This window comes from Muscardinus avellanarius (assembly GCF_963383645.1).
Source record: "Muscardinus avellanarius genome assembly, chromosome: 10".
Lineage (NCBI taxonomy): Eukaryota > Metazoa > Chordata > Mammalia > Rodentia > Gliridae > Muscardinus > Muscardinus avellanarius.
This window is the reverse complement of record NC_137796.1, coordinates 56,507,881-56,525,538: the sequence shown is the minus strand read 5'-3', so window position 1 is coordinate 56,525,538 and position 17,658 is coordinate 56,507,881. Positions and strand designations below refer to the sequence as shown.

At 53.9% G+C, this 17,658-nt stretch overlaps 1 protein-coding gene across 1 annotated transcript; it reads left to right on the top strand.

The window, feature by feature from the left end:
• Nucleotides 1–15: 15 nt before the first annotated feature.
• On the top strand, nt 16–16,856 carry VASP (vasodilator stimulated phosphoprotein; the record flags this gene model as incomplete). The annotated part of the gene is made up of 16 exons (XM_080703616.1): nt 16–20; nt 133–353; nt 445–636; nt 1,243–1,417; nt 9,145–9,316; nt 9,393–9,558; nt 13,065–13,149; nt 13,725–13,768; nt 13,885–14,126; nt 14,226–14,326; nt 15,294–15,345; nt 15,456–15,489; nt 15,694–15,739; nt 15,852–15,942; nt 16,575–16,632; nt 16,759–16,856. The coding sequence occupies 16 exons, from the start codon at nt 16–18 to the stop codon at nt 16,794–16,796; spliced, it is 1,722 nt and encodes a 573-aa protein (XP_080559742.1). The 3' UTR covers nt 16,797–16,856.
• Between the last annotated feature and the right edge of the window lie 802 nt (nt 16,857–17,658).

Genomic DNA, 17,658 nt, shown 5'->3' with positions numbered 1-17,658 from the left:
GCCGCCGCCGCAGCCATGAGGTGAGCCGCCCGCCCGCCCGCCCGCCCGCCCGCGCCCCCGGGGCTCCGCTCCCCCGACGGCCGGCGCCGGGCCTCCCGGGCGGGGCGCTCCGCGGGCGCCCTGAACCTGCAGGCTCTTCCCGGGGACCCCCAAGTTGGCGGACACTGCCGGAGGACTGCCCGCTCTGAGCCGGGCTCAGCCCGCCCCGGACCCCCGGCCGCGGCCCCGGAGGGGTGGGGGCTGCGGGGGCCCCGGGACCCGGGGGACACCGAGGCACCCCCTGATTTGCACGGCCCCGGCTTCTGCGGCGCCGGGAAAAGTCCCCGGGCGGGACCGCGCGCCCCAACTTAGGGGTACTTCCCGGTCCCCGCGTCCGGGGGCCCTGGGACCCGGGGTGGGGGGGTTGTGCACCGGCCCTGGCGCAGCCCCCGGGGGCTCGCGCAGACTCCCCTCCCCCGCGGCTCCGCACGCCGGGTCCGCCCGAACCCGCCGAGCCTAGGGCCGAGCGGTGCCGGGGCGGCTCCCCGGCCCCAGCCCCGAGGGCGGCCCGCTCCCACCTGCCGGCCCGGGAGGGCGGGGGCGCGGCAGCTGGGGGAGGGGGCCTTTGTCTTCCTGACTCACCTGTCGAGACAGCTGGTGTGGGGGGCGGGCCGGGAGCGCCCGGCCGCCGCCTGTCCCACCACGTCCCCTCCCCCTGGGCTCCGCACCCCCCTCCCCAGCCTCCCCGAGCCCCGGGATTGGAGGAAGGGGCGCTGGAAGGCTTCAAGGTCATAGCCTGCTCCCCCAGGGACTCAGGCTTGCCAGACAGATCCAGCTAGCTTCCCAGGAATTTAATCCTGGGGTGAGGGACCCAGGGATTTTGTCTTACCCGGGCCTCTCCCAAACTCCTGGGCTCACCTGAGGGCGGGGCCAGCGCCAGCTGGGCCCCCCTCCTCCCTCCTGATCCCCCCTAATCTCTCCCTGGGGGCCGGAGCCTGACAATACTATCTCCCTTCCTCCACTCTCTCTGGGACTTCCTGCCCCCTAGCCCCCGGCCTGAGGAGGAGGCCTCTGGGGATGCCTGCGATTAACCCCTGGATGCCCACATCCTCCTTCCCGCTCGTCCCCGCCCCTGCCCTCCGACATGGGGTAACATTCCTTTTTGGGACCACTAGTGAACTCTCCTCCTGGGTGGGGAGATTCTTTTGCGAAAGGGATCGTGGGATGATTTGGGGCCAGCGGACACCCACCGCCGCCCTCCAGGCTTCCTGCCCGGCCTGCCCCCCCCCCCCCCGAGCGGCGTCCCTGGGGAGGGGGGCGGTGGCGCGGGCCGGCCCTCCGCCTCACCCTCTTCCCCGGGGACGCCGCGCTCCCACTCCCCCAGCCCCCGCCCGTTTCCGGTCCCAGGCACCGTGGAAGGCGGATGGCGGATGTCCGAGTGAGTGCCGCTTCACTCACTGCGAGACCGTAAAAGGGCAGGAGCGGTGTCTGGGCGGCCCGCCCTGCCCCCAGCCCCGCGGCCCGGCCAGCCCACCGGCCGTCCTGCAGTGGCCGGCCTCGTGGGGTGGGGAGAAGACTCCAGTTCCGCCCACCGGAAGGTTATGCCCACCTTCTGAGGGGTCTCCCTCCCCCGTGGTCACAGCGAACTTCTTAGGGTGTGTTCCTTCTCCCAGGACAGCTCGGGTTCTAAACGACCCTTACCCCTGTTTTCAACTAGGGAAACTGAGGCTCAGAGAGAGGAATGGCCTGGGGCAAGATCCCTCAAACTCTTAGGCAGTGTTGGGGGAGGGGAGGGAGCCAGGATCATGCTCTTTTATGGCTCTTTGGCTGGGGACAGCCTTGGGGGCAGTTGGGAAGAGAGGATGTTAAGATGGAAAATTACAAGATAGAGTTCTTTTTCCTCCCCGTTTGACAAATATTTGTTGAGGGTTTGCTGTATCCGGGAGCTGGGCTTCTGGGAAGGCAAGGGATGGGGGCAGAGGTCTGAGAATTCCCGCACAAGGGATTTAGGAAGAATTAGGGTCTATTTCTTTCTCCTTAGGATAATAGTAGAAATTATTGCTCTTATTTCATTTTTAATGATGAGATCATTTGTTTATACATGTACTTTGGACCAGGTATTGTATGAGGTGTCTGATTAGGTTTAACCCCACAACAATTCTAAGATCATGACTATTAAAACCTTGCATCCCTGTCCCACTCCACAGCAAACAGATGGGGGAAAAATGAGCCACAGGAGTCGTTAAACATATTTTCCATTATGTTATATATGTTTCCATATTTTCCATTAAAGTTAGTTTGGAAGTGGCCGAGCTTGAACTTGAACCCAGGACTCTCCCTATCATGCTTTTAAAGAAAAAGGAGAGCCGAGCACTTAGAATACCAGTCCTTGGGAGGCTGAGACAGGTGGATTTCAGATTCCTGCACAGCCTCAGCATATATATATATATTAAGACCCTGCTTCAAAATAAAAAGTGCTGGGGGTATCACTCAGGTAAAATGCCAAAAAAAATTAAAGTTAAAAAAAAGGGAGAACGAGAAAGAAATGAATAAAAAGGACCCAGGTGGTAGTAAAACGCCTGCCATCCTAGCTACTTATGAGGCTGAGGCAGGAGGATAGAAAGTTAAAGGCCAGCCTGGGCAACCTAGTGAGAACGGCTCAAAAACTAAAAAGAGTTTGACTAGCCGGCGTGGTGGTGCACACTTGTAATCCCAGCATTCAGGAGGATCACGGTTCGCAGACAGCCTCAGCTACTTAGTGAGGCCCTTTGCAACTCAGTGAGACCCTGTTTCAAAAGAAAGAAGAAAAAGTAGGGCTGGGGTATAGCTCAGAGGTAGAATGCCCCTGGGTTCCATCCCCAGTACCTCAAAATAAATAAATAAATAAATAAATAAATAAATAAATAGGTTTGGTTAGGGTTCAATCCACTATATGGAGGGGGGTGGAGAAAACCTTTAGTGATTAAGTATAAAGTAACATACTTTCTGTGAAACATACACAAGATAATTCAGGTAAGAAAAAAAAAAAAAACCCAAGTAGGAACTTTTGCCCTCCTGCCCCTGTATGGGAAACTAAGGCCCACTAGAAAGGAGGGACCAGAGAGAAACCCACAAGCCACACACATTTTAGGCTGATTCTTTACCCAGGAGTGTGTCAAAAATTTAAAGTCTGGGGAGGTTTTTTGTGTGTATCACAATTTTTTAAATTAATTAATTAATTAATTAATTTAACTTATTTATTTATTTGTGGGTTTGGGGATGGAATCCAGGGGCATTTGACCTCCGAGATACACCCCCTGCCCTATTTTTTTTTTTTTTTTTTTTTTTTTTAGTCTTTATTTTGAAACCGGGTCTCACTGAGTTGCAGAGGGACTCACTAAGTAGCTGAGGCTGTCCAAGAACTGCGATCCTCCAGGTCTCAGCCTCCCGAATGCTGGGATTACAAGCGTGCGCCCCCACGCCCGGCTTGTATCACAAGTTTTCTGGTGTAAGGAGGCTGTGGGTAAGTCTTGGGGGAGAGAGTAATGAAGGGCGAGACTGGAATCACTGCCTGGTTGCCTCCAGCCATGGGAAGCACCTCTCCGGTTCTGACTCAGCTGCTCAGTTTCCAGGTTCTGAGTTTAGGGCTCTGTGTCCATGTCTCTCCATTTTTACAACAACCTCAGGACTGGAAACTGAGGCTCGGAGAAGTGGAGCTGCACAGCAAGAGGATGGCTTGCTGGAGCCGAGGGTCCTGGGCCGGCTGCTCAGTGCGGGGAGGGCGTCAGAACCCAGGTGGCTGCTGGAATCAGTCTCCTCCTCACAACATACTCTCTCGCTGTGGGATTTTCCATGAATGCCTAGTTTAGGTTTTTTGTGTGTTTTTTAACTTGAGTAATGAGGTTTCTACAGATAATTCTAGCCTTTGATAGAAAGAAGAAAAGAGAGTGAGAGAAAGAAAGAAAGAAAAGAGCCTGGTGTGGTGGTGCATGTCTGTAATCCCAGTATTTGGGAGGCTGAGACAGGAGGATCTCAGGTTTGAGGGTAGTCTCAGCAATTCATTTAGACTCTTAACAACCTAGCAAGACCCTGTTTCAAAATGAAATAAAGGGCCTGGAGTATAGCTCAGAGGTAGAATGCCCCTGCGTTCACTCCCCCCCACACACACACAAGATAAGAACTCATGAAGCCATTCAGAAGGGTAAAAGGTGTGGAATGTCTGTTTTTTCCTTCCCTAGGTCCCATCCTGCCTTCAGGCAGCCACAGTTAGTCTCTTGATAAGCCTGTGCATGTATCACCACCCTGGGTGCAGATATATTTATATCCTTTCCACCTTTTTTTTTTCTTTAAAAAAAAAAAACACCTCTGATCTGCTTGTACCTTGTTTTTTAAAAAAAATCAGCTTAGCCATGTTTTCATCTTTAAAGGAGGTTAAGAACTTGGGTGGAGCTGGGTTCAGCACGGGACCCTGTACTTACTCCATGTGTGATCTGTAGCATCTTCATTCACCTCTCCCTGCCTGTACATTATCTGTTAAAAGAGTAAGCGAGCAAGCCGCGGCACAGGCCCATAGCTCCAGTCCTCAGGAGGGTTACCGGTTCGAGGACAGCTTGTGGTAATTTCATGAGACCTTGTTTCAAAATAAAATAGAGCTGGGGGCGTGGCTTGGAGGTAGTAGCTCCCTGGGTTCTGTCCCCAGCATCAGAAAAGGGGATGTGGGGGGAAAGCTTCAGAGTCTGACCCAGGGAGTTCCAGAGCTGTGCGGGGTAGAAATAGGATCCTCTGTCTAGAACACTGTCTGGCACCTAAGCTAACTGATAAATGTCAGCTGTCACGGTCAGGAGTTTGCCTTTTTAACTGGCTGTTTATTGCCTATAATCCCAGTACTGGGGAGGCTGAGGCAGGAGGATGGCAGGTTCGAGGACAGCCTCAGCAAATAGTGAATCATCTAGCGAGACCCTGTTTCCAAACAAAAAGTAAAACAGAGCTGGGATGTGCCCAGAGGTAGAATGCCTCTAGGTTTCATCCTCAGTACCACATACACACAAATAGTTTGCCTTATTTGCAGATGTGTTTAACAACTGTTGAGTGCCTACTGAGTGCTGGGCACTATTCAAGGTTCTGGGGACACAGCACTGGTCAAAAAGGAGAAAAGCCCCCGTCCTCCTGGACCTGATATTTTGGGTGAAGAGACAGCAGGTAAATATTGTCAGGCAGAGATGCTGGCCCGCTCTGAGGTGCACAGGAGATGGAAGACGAGCTTTTCCAGGCCGAGGAGTGCAGGAGGGCCTCTCAGCAGAGGTGACATCTAGGCAGAGCCCCAAGGACGGGAGGACCCAGGCTCCAGGAGGAATGAGTGTGCAGGCCTGCTGCAGGAATGTCCCTGCCGGGTGAGGAAGGGGCTGGGACCAAGGGGGCCAGAGAGCTCAGGGACGGAGAGGACAGGCGAGATCTGAGAACACAGCGCACCCTCTGATGCAGGCGAGGACTGGGCCTTCCTTCTGCGGGAGCCAGAGTGTCTTAAGAAAAGGGACTCTGCCCCATGTTTTGACAGGATCCTTCTGCTCTGGTGGGGATGTTAGGCCTGGAGAAGGGCGGGGCCAGCCCAGGTCACCCTTCAGCTCGCAGACCAGGGCCCAGCCACCTGGGAGAGCAAAGTACAGCCAGGGTGGAGCCACGCCAGCCCCGGGCTCCTGGCCAGTCTGCTCTGGGTGTGGGTGGCAGGTGTGGGTGAGGCCTTAACCCTGCCCTGCCAGGGGCACGGGAGCCAGAAACAGCCCTTGAGGCTGCGCTTGTCTGGAAATGGCACCTGGCTTTTAGGGAGGGCCCACGCAGGCCCCTGTGGTTAAGACTGTGGCCTCTGGAGCCTGGTGGCCTGGTTCGGAACCCCTCTCTGGGGCTAGGGATGTGGCTCAGTGGTGGAGGGCTTGTATAGGCTGCGGAGCCCTGAGCTCCCTCCCCAGGGCTGCAAAAATAAGTTTCGCCTATTTATTTTGCTTCTGGGAATCGAACCCAAGCATTCTACCTCTGGGCCACACCTTTAGCCCCTTTCCCTTTTTTCATGGTACTGGGGATTGAACCAAGGTGATCCTTTCCCTCTGAATTATATACCCCAACCCTTTTTATTTTTTTATTTTGAAACAAGGTAGCGCTAAATTCCTAAGGCAGGTTTCAAATCTGCAACCCTCTTGTCTCAGCCTCCCAAGTGTTGGGGCTATAGACTTGAATCCCCATGCTCAGCTACCCCCCAGCCCTTCTTATATGTTTATTTTGAGGAAGTCTCACGAGATGCCGAGGCTCTCACTAAGTTGCTAAAGCTGGTTTTGAACCTGAGACCCTCGTGTTTCAGTCTGCCAAGCATGGTGCCCAGCTCCAAAGAAAGTTTTTTTTTTTTTCTTTTTTTTTTCTTTTCTTGTGGTACTGGGCATTGATTTCACGGGTATTCTACCTCTGAATTACACACCCAGCCCTATTTTTATTTTTATTTTTGAAACAGGGTCTTGCTAGGTTGATGAGAGTCTTGCTAAGTTGCTCAGGCTGTCCTGGAACCTGTGATCCTCTCGTCTCAGCCTCCCGAGTACTGAGATTACAGATGTGTGCCACCATGCCTGGCTCCAAAGAAAGGGTTTAAATTGTCACTCTGCCATGCCATAACTGTGTGACTCTAGGCAGCTCACGTGACCTCTCTGGGCCTCTGTTGTCAGTCTAACCTGCAAAATGAGGAGGAAATGGGGTTCACCCTGAAGGGCTGCAGTGGGAACATGACTAGGGGCTCTGGGCAGCTGACCCGTCTGAAGGGTCTATAAGAGCTGCCACTCTTAGCAGAGCTGAGGCACCAGGCTCTGTCCCTGGCCCGGGGACCTTCTCCGGGCCTGCAGCAAGGGGCTTTCCCTGCACACACTGTATCGCATCACGCCCCAGCCCCACAGACACAGAGCTACTGTAGGATGTAATTTTTCTCCCCGGAAACCTCTGACCACCAACTTCTTCATTTTTGGAAAAACCAGCTGGGGCGGGGTGGGGAGTACCCCCCTCACTTCCCGTCTCTGTGTGACCTTGGCCAAGTCACTTCCTGTCTGGAAACCTGAGTTCCCTCATTGGGGGAGGGGGACTGAACCTCCTAGAAGGACCCACAGTAGCCCCCAAAAGGGGTAGAGCTGCCCAGGGCCTCGAGGGCTCCTGCTTCACGGTCCCGCAAGACTGCTGCCGCCGGGCGCCGTGCCAAGCGCTCCAAGTGCCTGGGCTCATTTGCTGTCACCCACTGCCCTGGAGGCCGGGCGGGGCCAGCCAGTTTCCCCGTTGGCAGGCGAGGAAGATGAGGACCGGAGGCTGGTCACTTGCTTGAGTCATGCAGGGGGGTGTGGGGCATCAGGATTTGAACCCAGATCTGTGTGATGTTGGATCCAGAGCTTGGAACTGACCCTTGTCCTGCGGCCCCCTGAGGCCAAGTCAGAGGAGGTCACTCCAGGAAGTCCTGCCTGACCCTGGGCGGGGCGCCTTGGTCCTAGCCTGAGTGGTCAACCTCTGTCCATGCCCCCCACACACACACGCACACACTTGCACTGGACTGTGAGCTCTGAGCGGGTGGTGCCCCGGCCTCTGTCTGGGGCTATCAGAGTCACTGCCGTGTTGTCCCCAGCCCCACCCAGCATGGGTCTGACCCTGTGCAGGGAGTGACTGCAGTGTGGCCGTCCACTCAAGCCCTGGGAGCCTGCCTTAGGGGGTGGCAGCAGGAGCACCCTCGGGGAGGAGCCTGGGGGCTGGGAGCAGGCCTCTGCCTTCCCCTTCCTGAGCCTCAGCTTCCTCGTCTGAGCTGGGTGTGGGGGCCGTCCATGCGCGCTCCGAGCTGGGGAAATGGTGGGCAGGGGCTGGTCCCTGGGGCCGCCTGGCGCCTCCCTCAGCTCTGTAATCACCTGAATCTCCTGCTGTCTCTGGCTCATTCTTTTTTTAAGTATATGTGCTGAAAGAAGCAAGCACTGCCCTCTCTTCCATCTTTATCCTTTATGCCTATCTGTCCTTCTCTTTGTCTATTCTTATTGTCTTTCGTGCCCCTTGCCTTTGTCCATATTCCCCTCCCCCCTCTCTCTTTCTCTCTCTCTGGGTACTAGAAATTGTACTCCAGGGGTGTTCTGACTCTGGGTTACACCCCAACCCCAATTTATTTTATTTATTTATTTATTTATTTTTTGCCATACTAGGGATGGAACCCAGGGGCATTCTATCTCTGAGCTACACCCCCAGCCCTATTTTTTATTCTTTATTTGGAAACAGGGTCTCACTGAGTTGCAGAGGGCCTAAGTTGCTGAGGCTGTCCGCGAACCGCGATGCTCTGGTCTCAGCCTCTCTAATGCTGGGGTTACAAGCGTGCGCCACCACACCCAGCTCTCAGCTTTATTTTTTTTTAAATAGTGTCTTGCTAAGTTGCAGAGGGCCTCTCTAAGTAGCTGAGGCTGGCTGTGAACCTACGATCCTCCTGTCTCAGCCTCCCGAATGCTGGGATTACAAGCGCACGCCACCATGTCTGGCTCCAATTTATTTTTTATTTGGAAACAGGGTCTTGCTAAGTTGCTGAAGCTGGCCTCAAAACTGTGATCCTCCTGTCTCAGCCTCCCCAGTGCTGGGATGGCCGGTACTGTGCCTGGCTTCGCCTGTGTCTTCCCAGCACCTCTTCGGTTTCTGTCTCCACTCTCTGTCTTACTCTGCCTTCTCAACTCTCTCCACATCCGTGTGTCAGTCTCTTCCTCTTCCTGCTTCTTTCTGTGCTCTGCTTTCCCCATCTGTCCGTCTTACCTCCCCTGGCTGTGTCTTCCTCCCTCTCCTCATCCACCTGTCTTTCTCTCCTCATCTCTGGTGTCCTGGAACACACCGTGCACCCTCACTCCCTGCCTCCCTGGTGAGCCTCACTGAGCTGTGCGGGACCTAGATGGAGAAGGTGGCCGTGCTAGCCGGGCGTGGTGGCGCACGCTTGTAATCCCAGCATTTGGGAGGCTTAGACAAGAGGATCGTGGTTCACGGACAGCCTCAGCTACTTAGTGAGGCCCTGTGCAACTCAGTGAGACCCGGTTTCAAAATAAAGAAAAATAGGGTCGAATGCCCCTGGGTTCCATCCCCAGACCCGCAAAAAAAAAAAAAAAAAAAAAAAAAAAAGAAGGTGGCCACGCCCTCTCACTTTTCTCCCCCTTGCAGCGAGACAGTCATCTGCTCCAGCCGGGCCACCGTGATGCTGTATGATGACGGCAACAAGCGATGGCTTCCCGCCGGCGCGGGTCCCCAGGTCTTCAGCCGCGTCCAGATCTACCACAACCCCGTGGCCAACTCCTTCCGGGTGGTCGGCCGCAAGATGCAGCCGGACCAGCAGGTGCAGGCTCCCCCCACCCTCTCTGCAGGCCGAGCCCCCGCTCCGCCCCCCTCACCTGCTCCTCCCCTCCTGCCAGGTGGTCATCAACTGTGCCATCGTCCGGGGTGTCAAGTACAACCAGGCCACCCCCAACTTCCATCAGTGGCGCGACGCCCGCCAGGTCTGGGGCCTCAACTTTGGCAGCAAGGAGGATGCGGTGCAGTTTGCCGCCGGCATGGCCAGCGCGCTAGAGGCCCTGGAAGGTGGGTGTGGGCAGCAAAGGGAGCGCTGACCCGGCCCTGGGTCACCCCGTGGCTCGCCTGCGCTGGGCCTCAGCTTATTCAATCGCAAAGCTAAACTCATTCATGGCTCTTCTGGAAAAGTATGGCAGGAATTTGATGGGCTCCTGTGGGCGCCCAGGGTGCCCATGTGTAAAATACACACAATCCCTAGCTGGGCATGGTGGCAAACACTTATAATCCCAGTACTTGGGAGGCTGAGGCAGGAGGATCACAGGTTCAAGGTCATTTATTTATTCCAGGGACATTCTACCTCCAAGTTATACTCCAGCCCTATTTTTTATTCTTTATTTGGAAACAGGATCTCATTAAGTTGTGGAAGGCCTCACTAAGTAGCTGAGGTTGGCCACATTACCTGCAATCCTCCTATTTCTGCCTCCCAAGTACTGGGATTACAAGGGTATACCACTATACCCAAATTTATATATATATATATATTTTTTTAATTAACTGTGTGTGTGTGTGTGTGTGTGTGTGTGTGTGTGCATGCGCGCACACGCACGCACACACATACGTGTTTGATACTGGAGATGGAACCCAGAGGCCTTCTACGTCTGGGCTATAGCCCCAGACCTTACTATAGTTTATTTGGGAACAGAGTCTCACAAAGTGGCTGAGGCTGGCTTCAAACCTGTGATCTTCCTGTCTCAGCCTCCCAAGTATTTGGTACAAGCATGCACCACCATGCCTGGCTTACTTTATTCTTTTATTTTGAAACAAGGTCTCATTAAGTTGTAGAGGGTCTCACTAAGTAGCCGAGGCTGGCCACGAACCTGCAATTCTCCCGTCTCAGCCTCCCAAGCAGTAGGATTACAAGTGTCCGCCACTACGCCCAGCAATGCACAATTCTTAGACAGTATGCCAAGAACGTGCAGTGTGCGCATTCTGTGTGACCGCCCGGATCAAGACATACTGCCTCCAGCTCCAGGAGGCTCCCTGTGCCCTCCCCCTAGGTGGCTGTGTGCTGGCTTAAGTTATCAAGTCCTTTTCAGGCATTAATATTAAAAATCAGCCGGATATGGTGGTGCACACTTGTAATCCTAGTACCTAAAAAGTAAAAACAAAGAGTCTCCAGTTAGGCTGAGTCCCTTGGTGTTCACCTTTGATTTCAGTGACTCTGGAGGCCAAGGCAGAAGGATCCCAAGCCTGAGGCTAGTCTGAGCAATTTAGTGAGACCATGTCTCAGAACAAAAAAAATTAAAAGGACTGGGGGTAGTGGGGTGTGGTGGTGCATGCCTGTGATCCTAGTGCATAAGAGGCTGAGAAAAGAGGATCGCAGGGTTGAGGCCAGCCTCAGCAACTTGACAAGGCCCTGAGGAACTTGGTGAGACCCTGTTTCAGAATAAAAAATAAATCCGGGTGTGGTGACACACACTTGTAATCCCAGTACTTGGGAGGCTGAGATAGGAGGATTGCAGGTTCGTGGCCACCCCGGCTACTTGGTGAGGCTTTCTGCAACTTCATGAGACCCCGTTTCAAAAATAAAAAAGAAAGCCGGGCGTGGTGGCGCAGGCTTGTAAATCCCAGCATTCGGGAGGCTGAGACGAGGATCGTGGTTCCCGGACAGCCTCAGCTACTTAGTGAGGCCCTCTGCAACTCAGTGAGACCCGGTTTCAAAATAAAGAATGAAAACTAGGGCAGGGGAGGTAGCTCGGAGGTCGAATGCCCCTGGGTTCCATCCCCAGACCCACAAAAAATAAATAAATAAATAGGCTAAATAAATAAAAAAGAATAAAAAATGGGGCTGGGGGGGGATGTAGTTCAGAGTTGGAATGCCTCTGGGTTTAATCTCCAGCTACCACAAAAATAAATAAATAAATAAATAAATAAATAAATAAATAAATAAATAAATGGTAGGGCAGCTTCTAGGTAGAATACCCCTAGATTCAATCTGCAGTATCACAAGAACAAAAAAAGGGGGGGGGGGAGGAAAAGCCTGGCGTGGTGGTGCATGCCTATAATCCCAGTGTGTAGGAAGCCAAGACAGGAGGAACACAGGTTCTAGAAACAGCCTCAACACCACTGGCCCGCTTTTAAATTTTTTGTTTGGAAACAGGGTCTTATTAGGTTCTGAGATTCTCACTGTGTTGCTGAGCCTGTCCTCAAACCTGGGATCCTCCTGTCTGAGCCTCCCAAGCGCTAGACTTATAGGCATACAGTACCAAAGCCCATTTCCAGTGGGTATTTCTTTCTTTTTTGTTCCTGTGGTACTGGAATTGAACTCAGGGGCATCATACCTCTGAGCTCCACTCCCAGCCCTCTTTTAATTATTTATTTATTTATTTATTTATTTATTTATTTATTTATTTATGGTGGTACTGGGGGTGGAACCCAGAGGCTTTCTACCTCCAGGATATACTCCCAGACCTTTTTTTTAATATTTTATTTGGAAACCGGGTCTCAATAAGTTGCTGAGAGCCTCACTAAGTAGCTGAGGCTGGCTTCGAACCCGTGCGATCCTCCTGTCTCAGCCTCCCAAGTGCAGGGATTACAAGCATGCGCCACCACGCCCAGCCTCTTTTATTTGTTAAATTGAAACAGGGTCTCACTAAGTTGCAGAAGGCCTCACTAAGTTGTTAAGCCGGCCCCTACACCAGGGATTCTCCTGTCTCGGCTTCCCAAGTGCTTGGATGACAGGCATGCACCGCCATGCTCAACAGTTGGGTTTTTTTTTTTTTTTAACTAATGCAGCCCCCCATGATGGTACATGCTTATAATCTCAGTAACTTGGAAGGCTGAGACAGAAGGATCACAGATTCAAGGTCAGCCTCGACAACTTAAATGCACACTTGAATTGCCTGGGCATCTGGGTTGAGTGCAGCCTCTGATGTCGGGGGACAGGGTGGCCCCAAACTCTGAATTTTTAGCAAGTTCCCCAGTGATGCCCGGGCACAGTCCCCGGCTGAGACGTCAAGTGGCCAGGCTTTAGGGTGGCTGTTTATCTGGTGTCTGGAAGGGTTACTGCTGCTGTAGGACTGGAGGTCACCACACAGCAAAGGTGTTTGCTTCTAGGGAAACTTGGGTCCTCGTAGGGAAGGGCTGGCTCATCCCCAGGTGCACAGAGGAACACCATAAGTGGCAGTGTCTGTGGGGGCCGGAGGCCTGGAGTAGGTGACGAAGAGCCCTTTAGCCTTCCCGGGTCCTGGACAGGGTCCTGTGACCCGTGTTTAAGAGCCCGCAGGCTGGGGCCAGCCTCAGTTCCGGCTTGTCCCTGCAGATTCCAGCCTGCCCAGCTTCGCAGCTAAGGACTGCCCTTAGGTCAGAAGGTCCCTATTTCTTAGGTATTAAAGCGGCATCCAGGTTATGGCAGCTCAGGCCAGGGGAGCCTGGACTTGCCCTTTCCTCAGGGTGACACCATCTGGCCCTAGAGCAAGAAGGAAGCGAGGGACGGGTGCTTGGGTGACCTGAGGGAAACTGCCGAGGGGCAGGGCGCAGAGGTTGACTCACTCCTTTCTGCTCTCTCCTTCCAGGAGGAGGGCCGCCCGCACCCCCAGCGCCGCCTGCCTGGTCGGTCCAGAACGGCCCCTCCCCAGAGGAGGCGGAGCAGCAGAAAAGGTGGGGCTGGTCCCTGGACGGGAACCTGACTCCTGAGCCTCTGGCTCCTGGATTTTGGGATCCTTCCAAGTTTTCGGTGTCTAGAAGGGTCCATCTCCCAGGGGACTAGAAGTGAGCAGCTTTTGCCTCCACCTCCTGGGGTGCAGGGAATTCCTCCTAGTAGTACATGGTGCAGGTCTGTAATCCAGGGCTTGGGAGGCTGAGACAGGAGGGCTGTAGGCTCAGCAATTTATCAAGGCCCTCAGCAATTTAAGTGAGACCCTGTTTCTAAATTAAAAAATATCATAGGGCTGGGGGCATAGCTCAGTAGTAAAAATGCCCCTCGGGGGTCAATCCTCAGTACCCTCCTCCCCAGAAAAGAATCTTCCACATTAGTAATTCAGCTGCTCTTGACAATTTAAGGACTAGAGTGGTTGCATCCTGGTCTCCCACCTTCTTGCTTGCCCCCCACCCCCACCTGCCCCTCAGGCCCCTGGGGAAGGAAGGCTTGGGGTGGGGATTGGAAGCCTGAGGTCTCTGTCCCTTACTGGCCACTCTGGGGGCCCTGACTGAGGGCAGCTCCTTCCCCTCCGCAGGCCCGCCCAGCTGGAGCACATGGAACGCCGCGCCTCTAACGCTGGTGAGTGACCAGGCGGCCTGGGAGTTGGGGGCCCCCCCGGAAGATGGGGTAATTGGCTGGACAATGAAGAATAAGGCTTCTCTCTCTCAGCAACCCCCTTTCTGTGTTTGTTTCAGGAGCCCCACCTGCCCCCCCAGCTGGGGGGCCACCCCCACCTCCAGGACCTCCCCCTCCTCCAGGCCCACCCCCACCCCCCGGCCTGCCCCCCTCGGGGGTCTCAGCTGCCGGGTATGGAGCAGGGGGAGGCCCACCCCCAGCACCCCCTCTCCCTGCGGCACAGGGCCCCGGCAGTGGGGGGGCTGGTGCCCCCGGCCTGGCTGCTGCCATTGCTGGAGCCAAACTCAGGAAAGTCAGCAAGGTGAGGGGCCGCGGCAGGGGGGCCCCGGGCGAGGCCAGAGCCACCCCAGGTGTCCTAGAGGGGCCACCCTCCACGCCCTCAGCCCTTTTTAACTTTCAGCAGGAGGAAGCCTCTGGAGGACCCTTGGCCCCCAAAGCTGAGGCCAGTCGAAGCACAGGCGGGGGGCTCATGGAGGAGATGAACGCCATGCTGGCCCGGAGGCGAGTCACCCGGGGATGGAAGTTTTAAGGGGCTGGACGTGGGGCGGGCTCTGTCTTTGGGTAAAAGTCCCCACTTTGACAGCCAGGTTTGGGATGTAATGCTGGAGATGATAGTCTATAGAAGTGGCTGATGGCATGTAGAATGTTCTAGACTTTTTGCAGATCCTGCCTAAATAAATAGTGCTAGGGGAGTGGGGGTGGCTCAGAGGTAAAATGCCCCCGTGTTTAATTCCCAGCAAGACACACACACGCACGTGCACACGCACGCGCGCGCGCGCACATGAAAAAACCCTCCATTCTTAGATTTTTTTCCCCCAGTACTGGGGATGGAACCCAAAGGCATTCTACATCCGAGTTACACCCCCAGTCCTATTTTTTAGTCTATTTATTTATTTGGTGGCACTGGGGGTGGAACCCAGAGGCTTCCTACCTTTGGGCTATACTCCCAGACCTTTTTTCTATTTTATTCGGAAACAGGGTCTCACTAAGTTGCTGAGAGCCCCACTAAGTAGCTGAGGCTGGATTCAAACCCGTGCGATCCTCCTGTCTCCACCTCCCAAGCGCGGGATTACAAGCGTGCACCACCACGCCCAGCTAGTCTTTTTATTTTTGAGACAGGGTCTCACTGAGTTGTGAAGGGCCTTGCTCAGTAGCTGAGGCTGTCTGGAACTTTGATCCTCTAGTCTCCACCTCCAGAATGCTGGGCTTACAAGCGTGTGCCACCACGCCCGGCCCCATTCTTAGAATTTTATGATTCCCAAATGTGAGGATCTTAGATCCTCCCACCCTAATATTAGAAGAGCGATCTCTTTAACTTCTAAAACTAGAGTTTCCTTTAGCCTTCACGAATTCCAGAACTCTGCACCCTAGAATCTAGAATTCGCATTTCTACAACAACTGGAAGGAGGACTGTTGGGTGGGTGGCTGAGAGAGGGCTGAAGTGTCTGTCCTCGTTTCCGTTCTGCAGAAGAAAAGCCACGCTGGTTGGGGAGAAGCCCCCCAAGGAAGAATCTGTCAGTGTAAGTTGGGGGCTCTTCTTGCACCTGCACTGGAGAGGGGAAGGCTGAGCTGGGAGAGGAAAGGAGGTGTGGCAGGGATGGCTCATGGCAATTTTACTTCTCACCGGCAGGAGGAGCCAGAGGCCAGAGTCCCAACCCAGAGCAGTGGTGAGCGCCCGTCTAACCACAAAACTACAAATCCCAGCATGCCCTCCTCTCACAAAGTACCCTCAGGGAGAGTCTGTAGAAATACGGCTGGGGGTTGTCATCTCCTAAGATATTGTTGATCAGGGGCTCTTGAGGCTGAGGGGGCAAAGACTGGGATCAATTCTTGTCCACAATCTTTCTCATTTGTTGTCTGTGCCCCAGAACCTGTGCGGAGACCGTGGGAGAAGAACAGCACAACCTTGCCGAGGTGGGCCATCAATACCGGGGCTCTGCCCCAGCACAGTTTAACTTTGCCCGGTTTATGGGAGGCAGATCCTCTCTTTAACTTCATTTACCTTGAACCAATCCAACCCTTCCAGGATGAAGTCTTCTAATTTCATGACTGCTTCCGAGGCCCAGCCCTCTGCCTCCAGCTCCCGGGATGAGTCAGACCTGGAGAGGGTGAAACAGGTAGCGTGGGGCAGAGGCTGGGGGTAGGCAGGGCTGGAGCTAGACAGGAGCCATCACAGGAGAGTGGATCTGGCTCTAGAGCCTGTCCACCGTGTGCCCCATGGTTCTGCAGAAGGCCTTGGGAACCTTGGTTTCCAGTCTGAAAGAAGAAACCGGGTTGGGTCAGAGATGACAAGACACCATCCCCCCCACTCCCCATGCCCGGGGCAGACCTCATGAATCGATCGCCACATTCATTCCTGCTGAATCCTTCTCAGCCCAGTGACTCCAGCCATCGATCACCAGTTGGAGTTGGCAGGACACTGGAGTGCACTTGCCAAGCCTGGGACTGGATGTTCTCCAGTACTTTTCTTTTGGCTCCAAGGATCTCACATTTTCCTATAGAATACTTGAGTCATCCTATAACCTTGGTGGCGGGCAGCGTGTGAGGGTGGGTGGGGGTCTCTTAACTTTCTGTTTCTGGCTCTTCAGTCAGTGTAAAGGGGGGAGGGGCCTGCGGTGTGGCCAAGAAGGTAGAGCTCTCCCCGGCTGAAGCCCAGGGTGCCAGCCCTGGAAAAAATTAAAAATTAAAATGTATTTAAGTCTTGCAAGTCCAGGTCCCCTCTTGACTGGCTGCACCCCATTGTTTTCAGGAACTTCTGGAAGAGGTGAGGAAGGAACTGCAGAAAGTAAAGGAGGAAATCATTGAAGGTGAGGCATTTTGGTTTTGATTGAACATTTATTTATCTGGGACCCATCACGTCCCTCAGAAAGCCTTGACTTGGAAAGGAAGGAGGAAGAGACTAGCCCTGACCCCTGCCTCTTGTTTCCTTCCAGCCTTTGTCCAGGAGCTGAGGAAGCGGGGTTCCCCCTGACCACAGGGACCCAGAAGACCTGGTTCTCCTTCCCCACACCCCGCCTGTCACCCTGCTCTCCCTGCCTCTACTGGTCCTGGAATTGGCTGAAGACTATACAGGAATGCATCTTCCCCCCTCCCTACCCCACTTGGAAAATTCCAAGGAGTGTGGCTTCCCGGGCACCTGCCCACACCCATGCGGCTGCTGATTGGCTGGGGAGGCCCCCACCCTTTGCTCCCTTTGGTCCTTCCCCTCTGCCCTCCCCTTGGGGCTGGTTCCTCTGCTGGGGATGTACCAATTACCCCACAGTAAGGGGGAAGGAAGGAGGGAATTTCACATTCCCTTGTTCTAGGTTCACTTTAACGCTTAATGCCTTCGAATTTTTGTTTTTTTAAGAAAAATAAATAATATATATATATATATATATTTGGGTTTGGGGGGAAGGGAAATTTTTTTTCTCTTTGGTTTTGATAAAATGGGGTGTGGAATTTTTAAATGCTATAGCCCCAGTCTAGCCCAATTTGGGGCAGCTGTTTAAGGGGGGGTGTCCCACCAGGCTGGGGTGCTTCTCCCCACCCCAGACACTCCCCTTTTCCTCTGGCTCCTTCCCCTTTTCTATGAGGAATTAAGATGCTGTAACTTTTTGGAACCTCAGTTTTTGGTTTTTTTTTTTTTTGGGGGGGTTTTTTTTTTTTTTGGTTTTTTATTTGGGTAGGTTTCAGGGTCTATACCATTTTCCCCCCTGGGGGAGAGTATGTGAGGGGGGAGGGGGAAACCTTTCCTCTCCCATCTTTACCTTCTGCTCCTTGAAAGTGGACCCTTGCTGAATAAATTTGCAGTTTTTATAAGTGCTAAGACCTCTGGAGTGATTTGAAGGGTT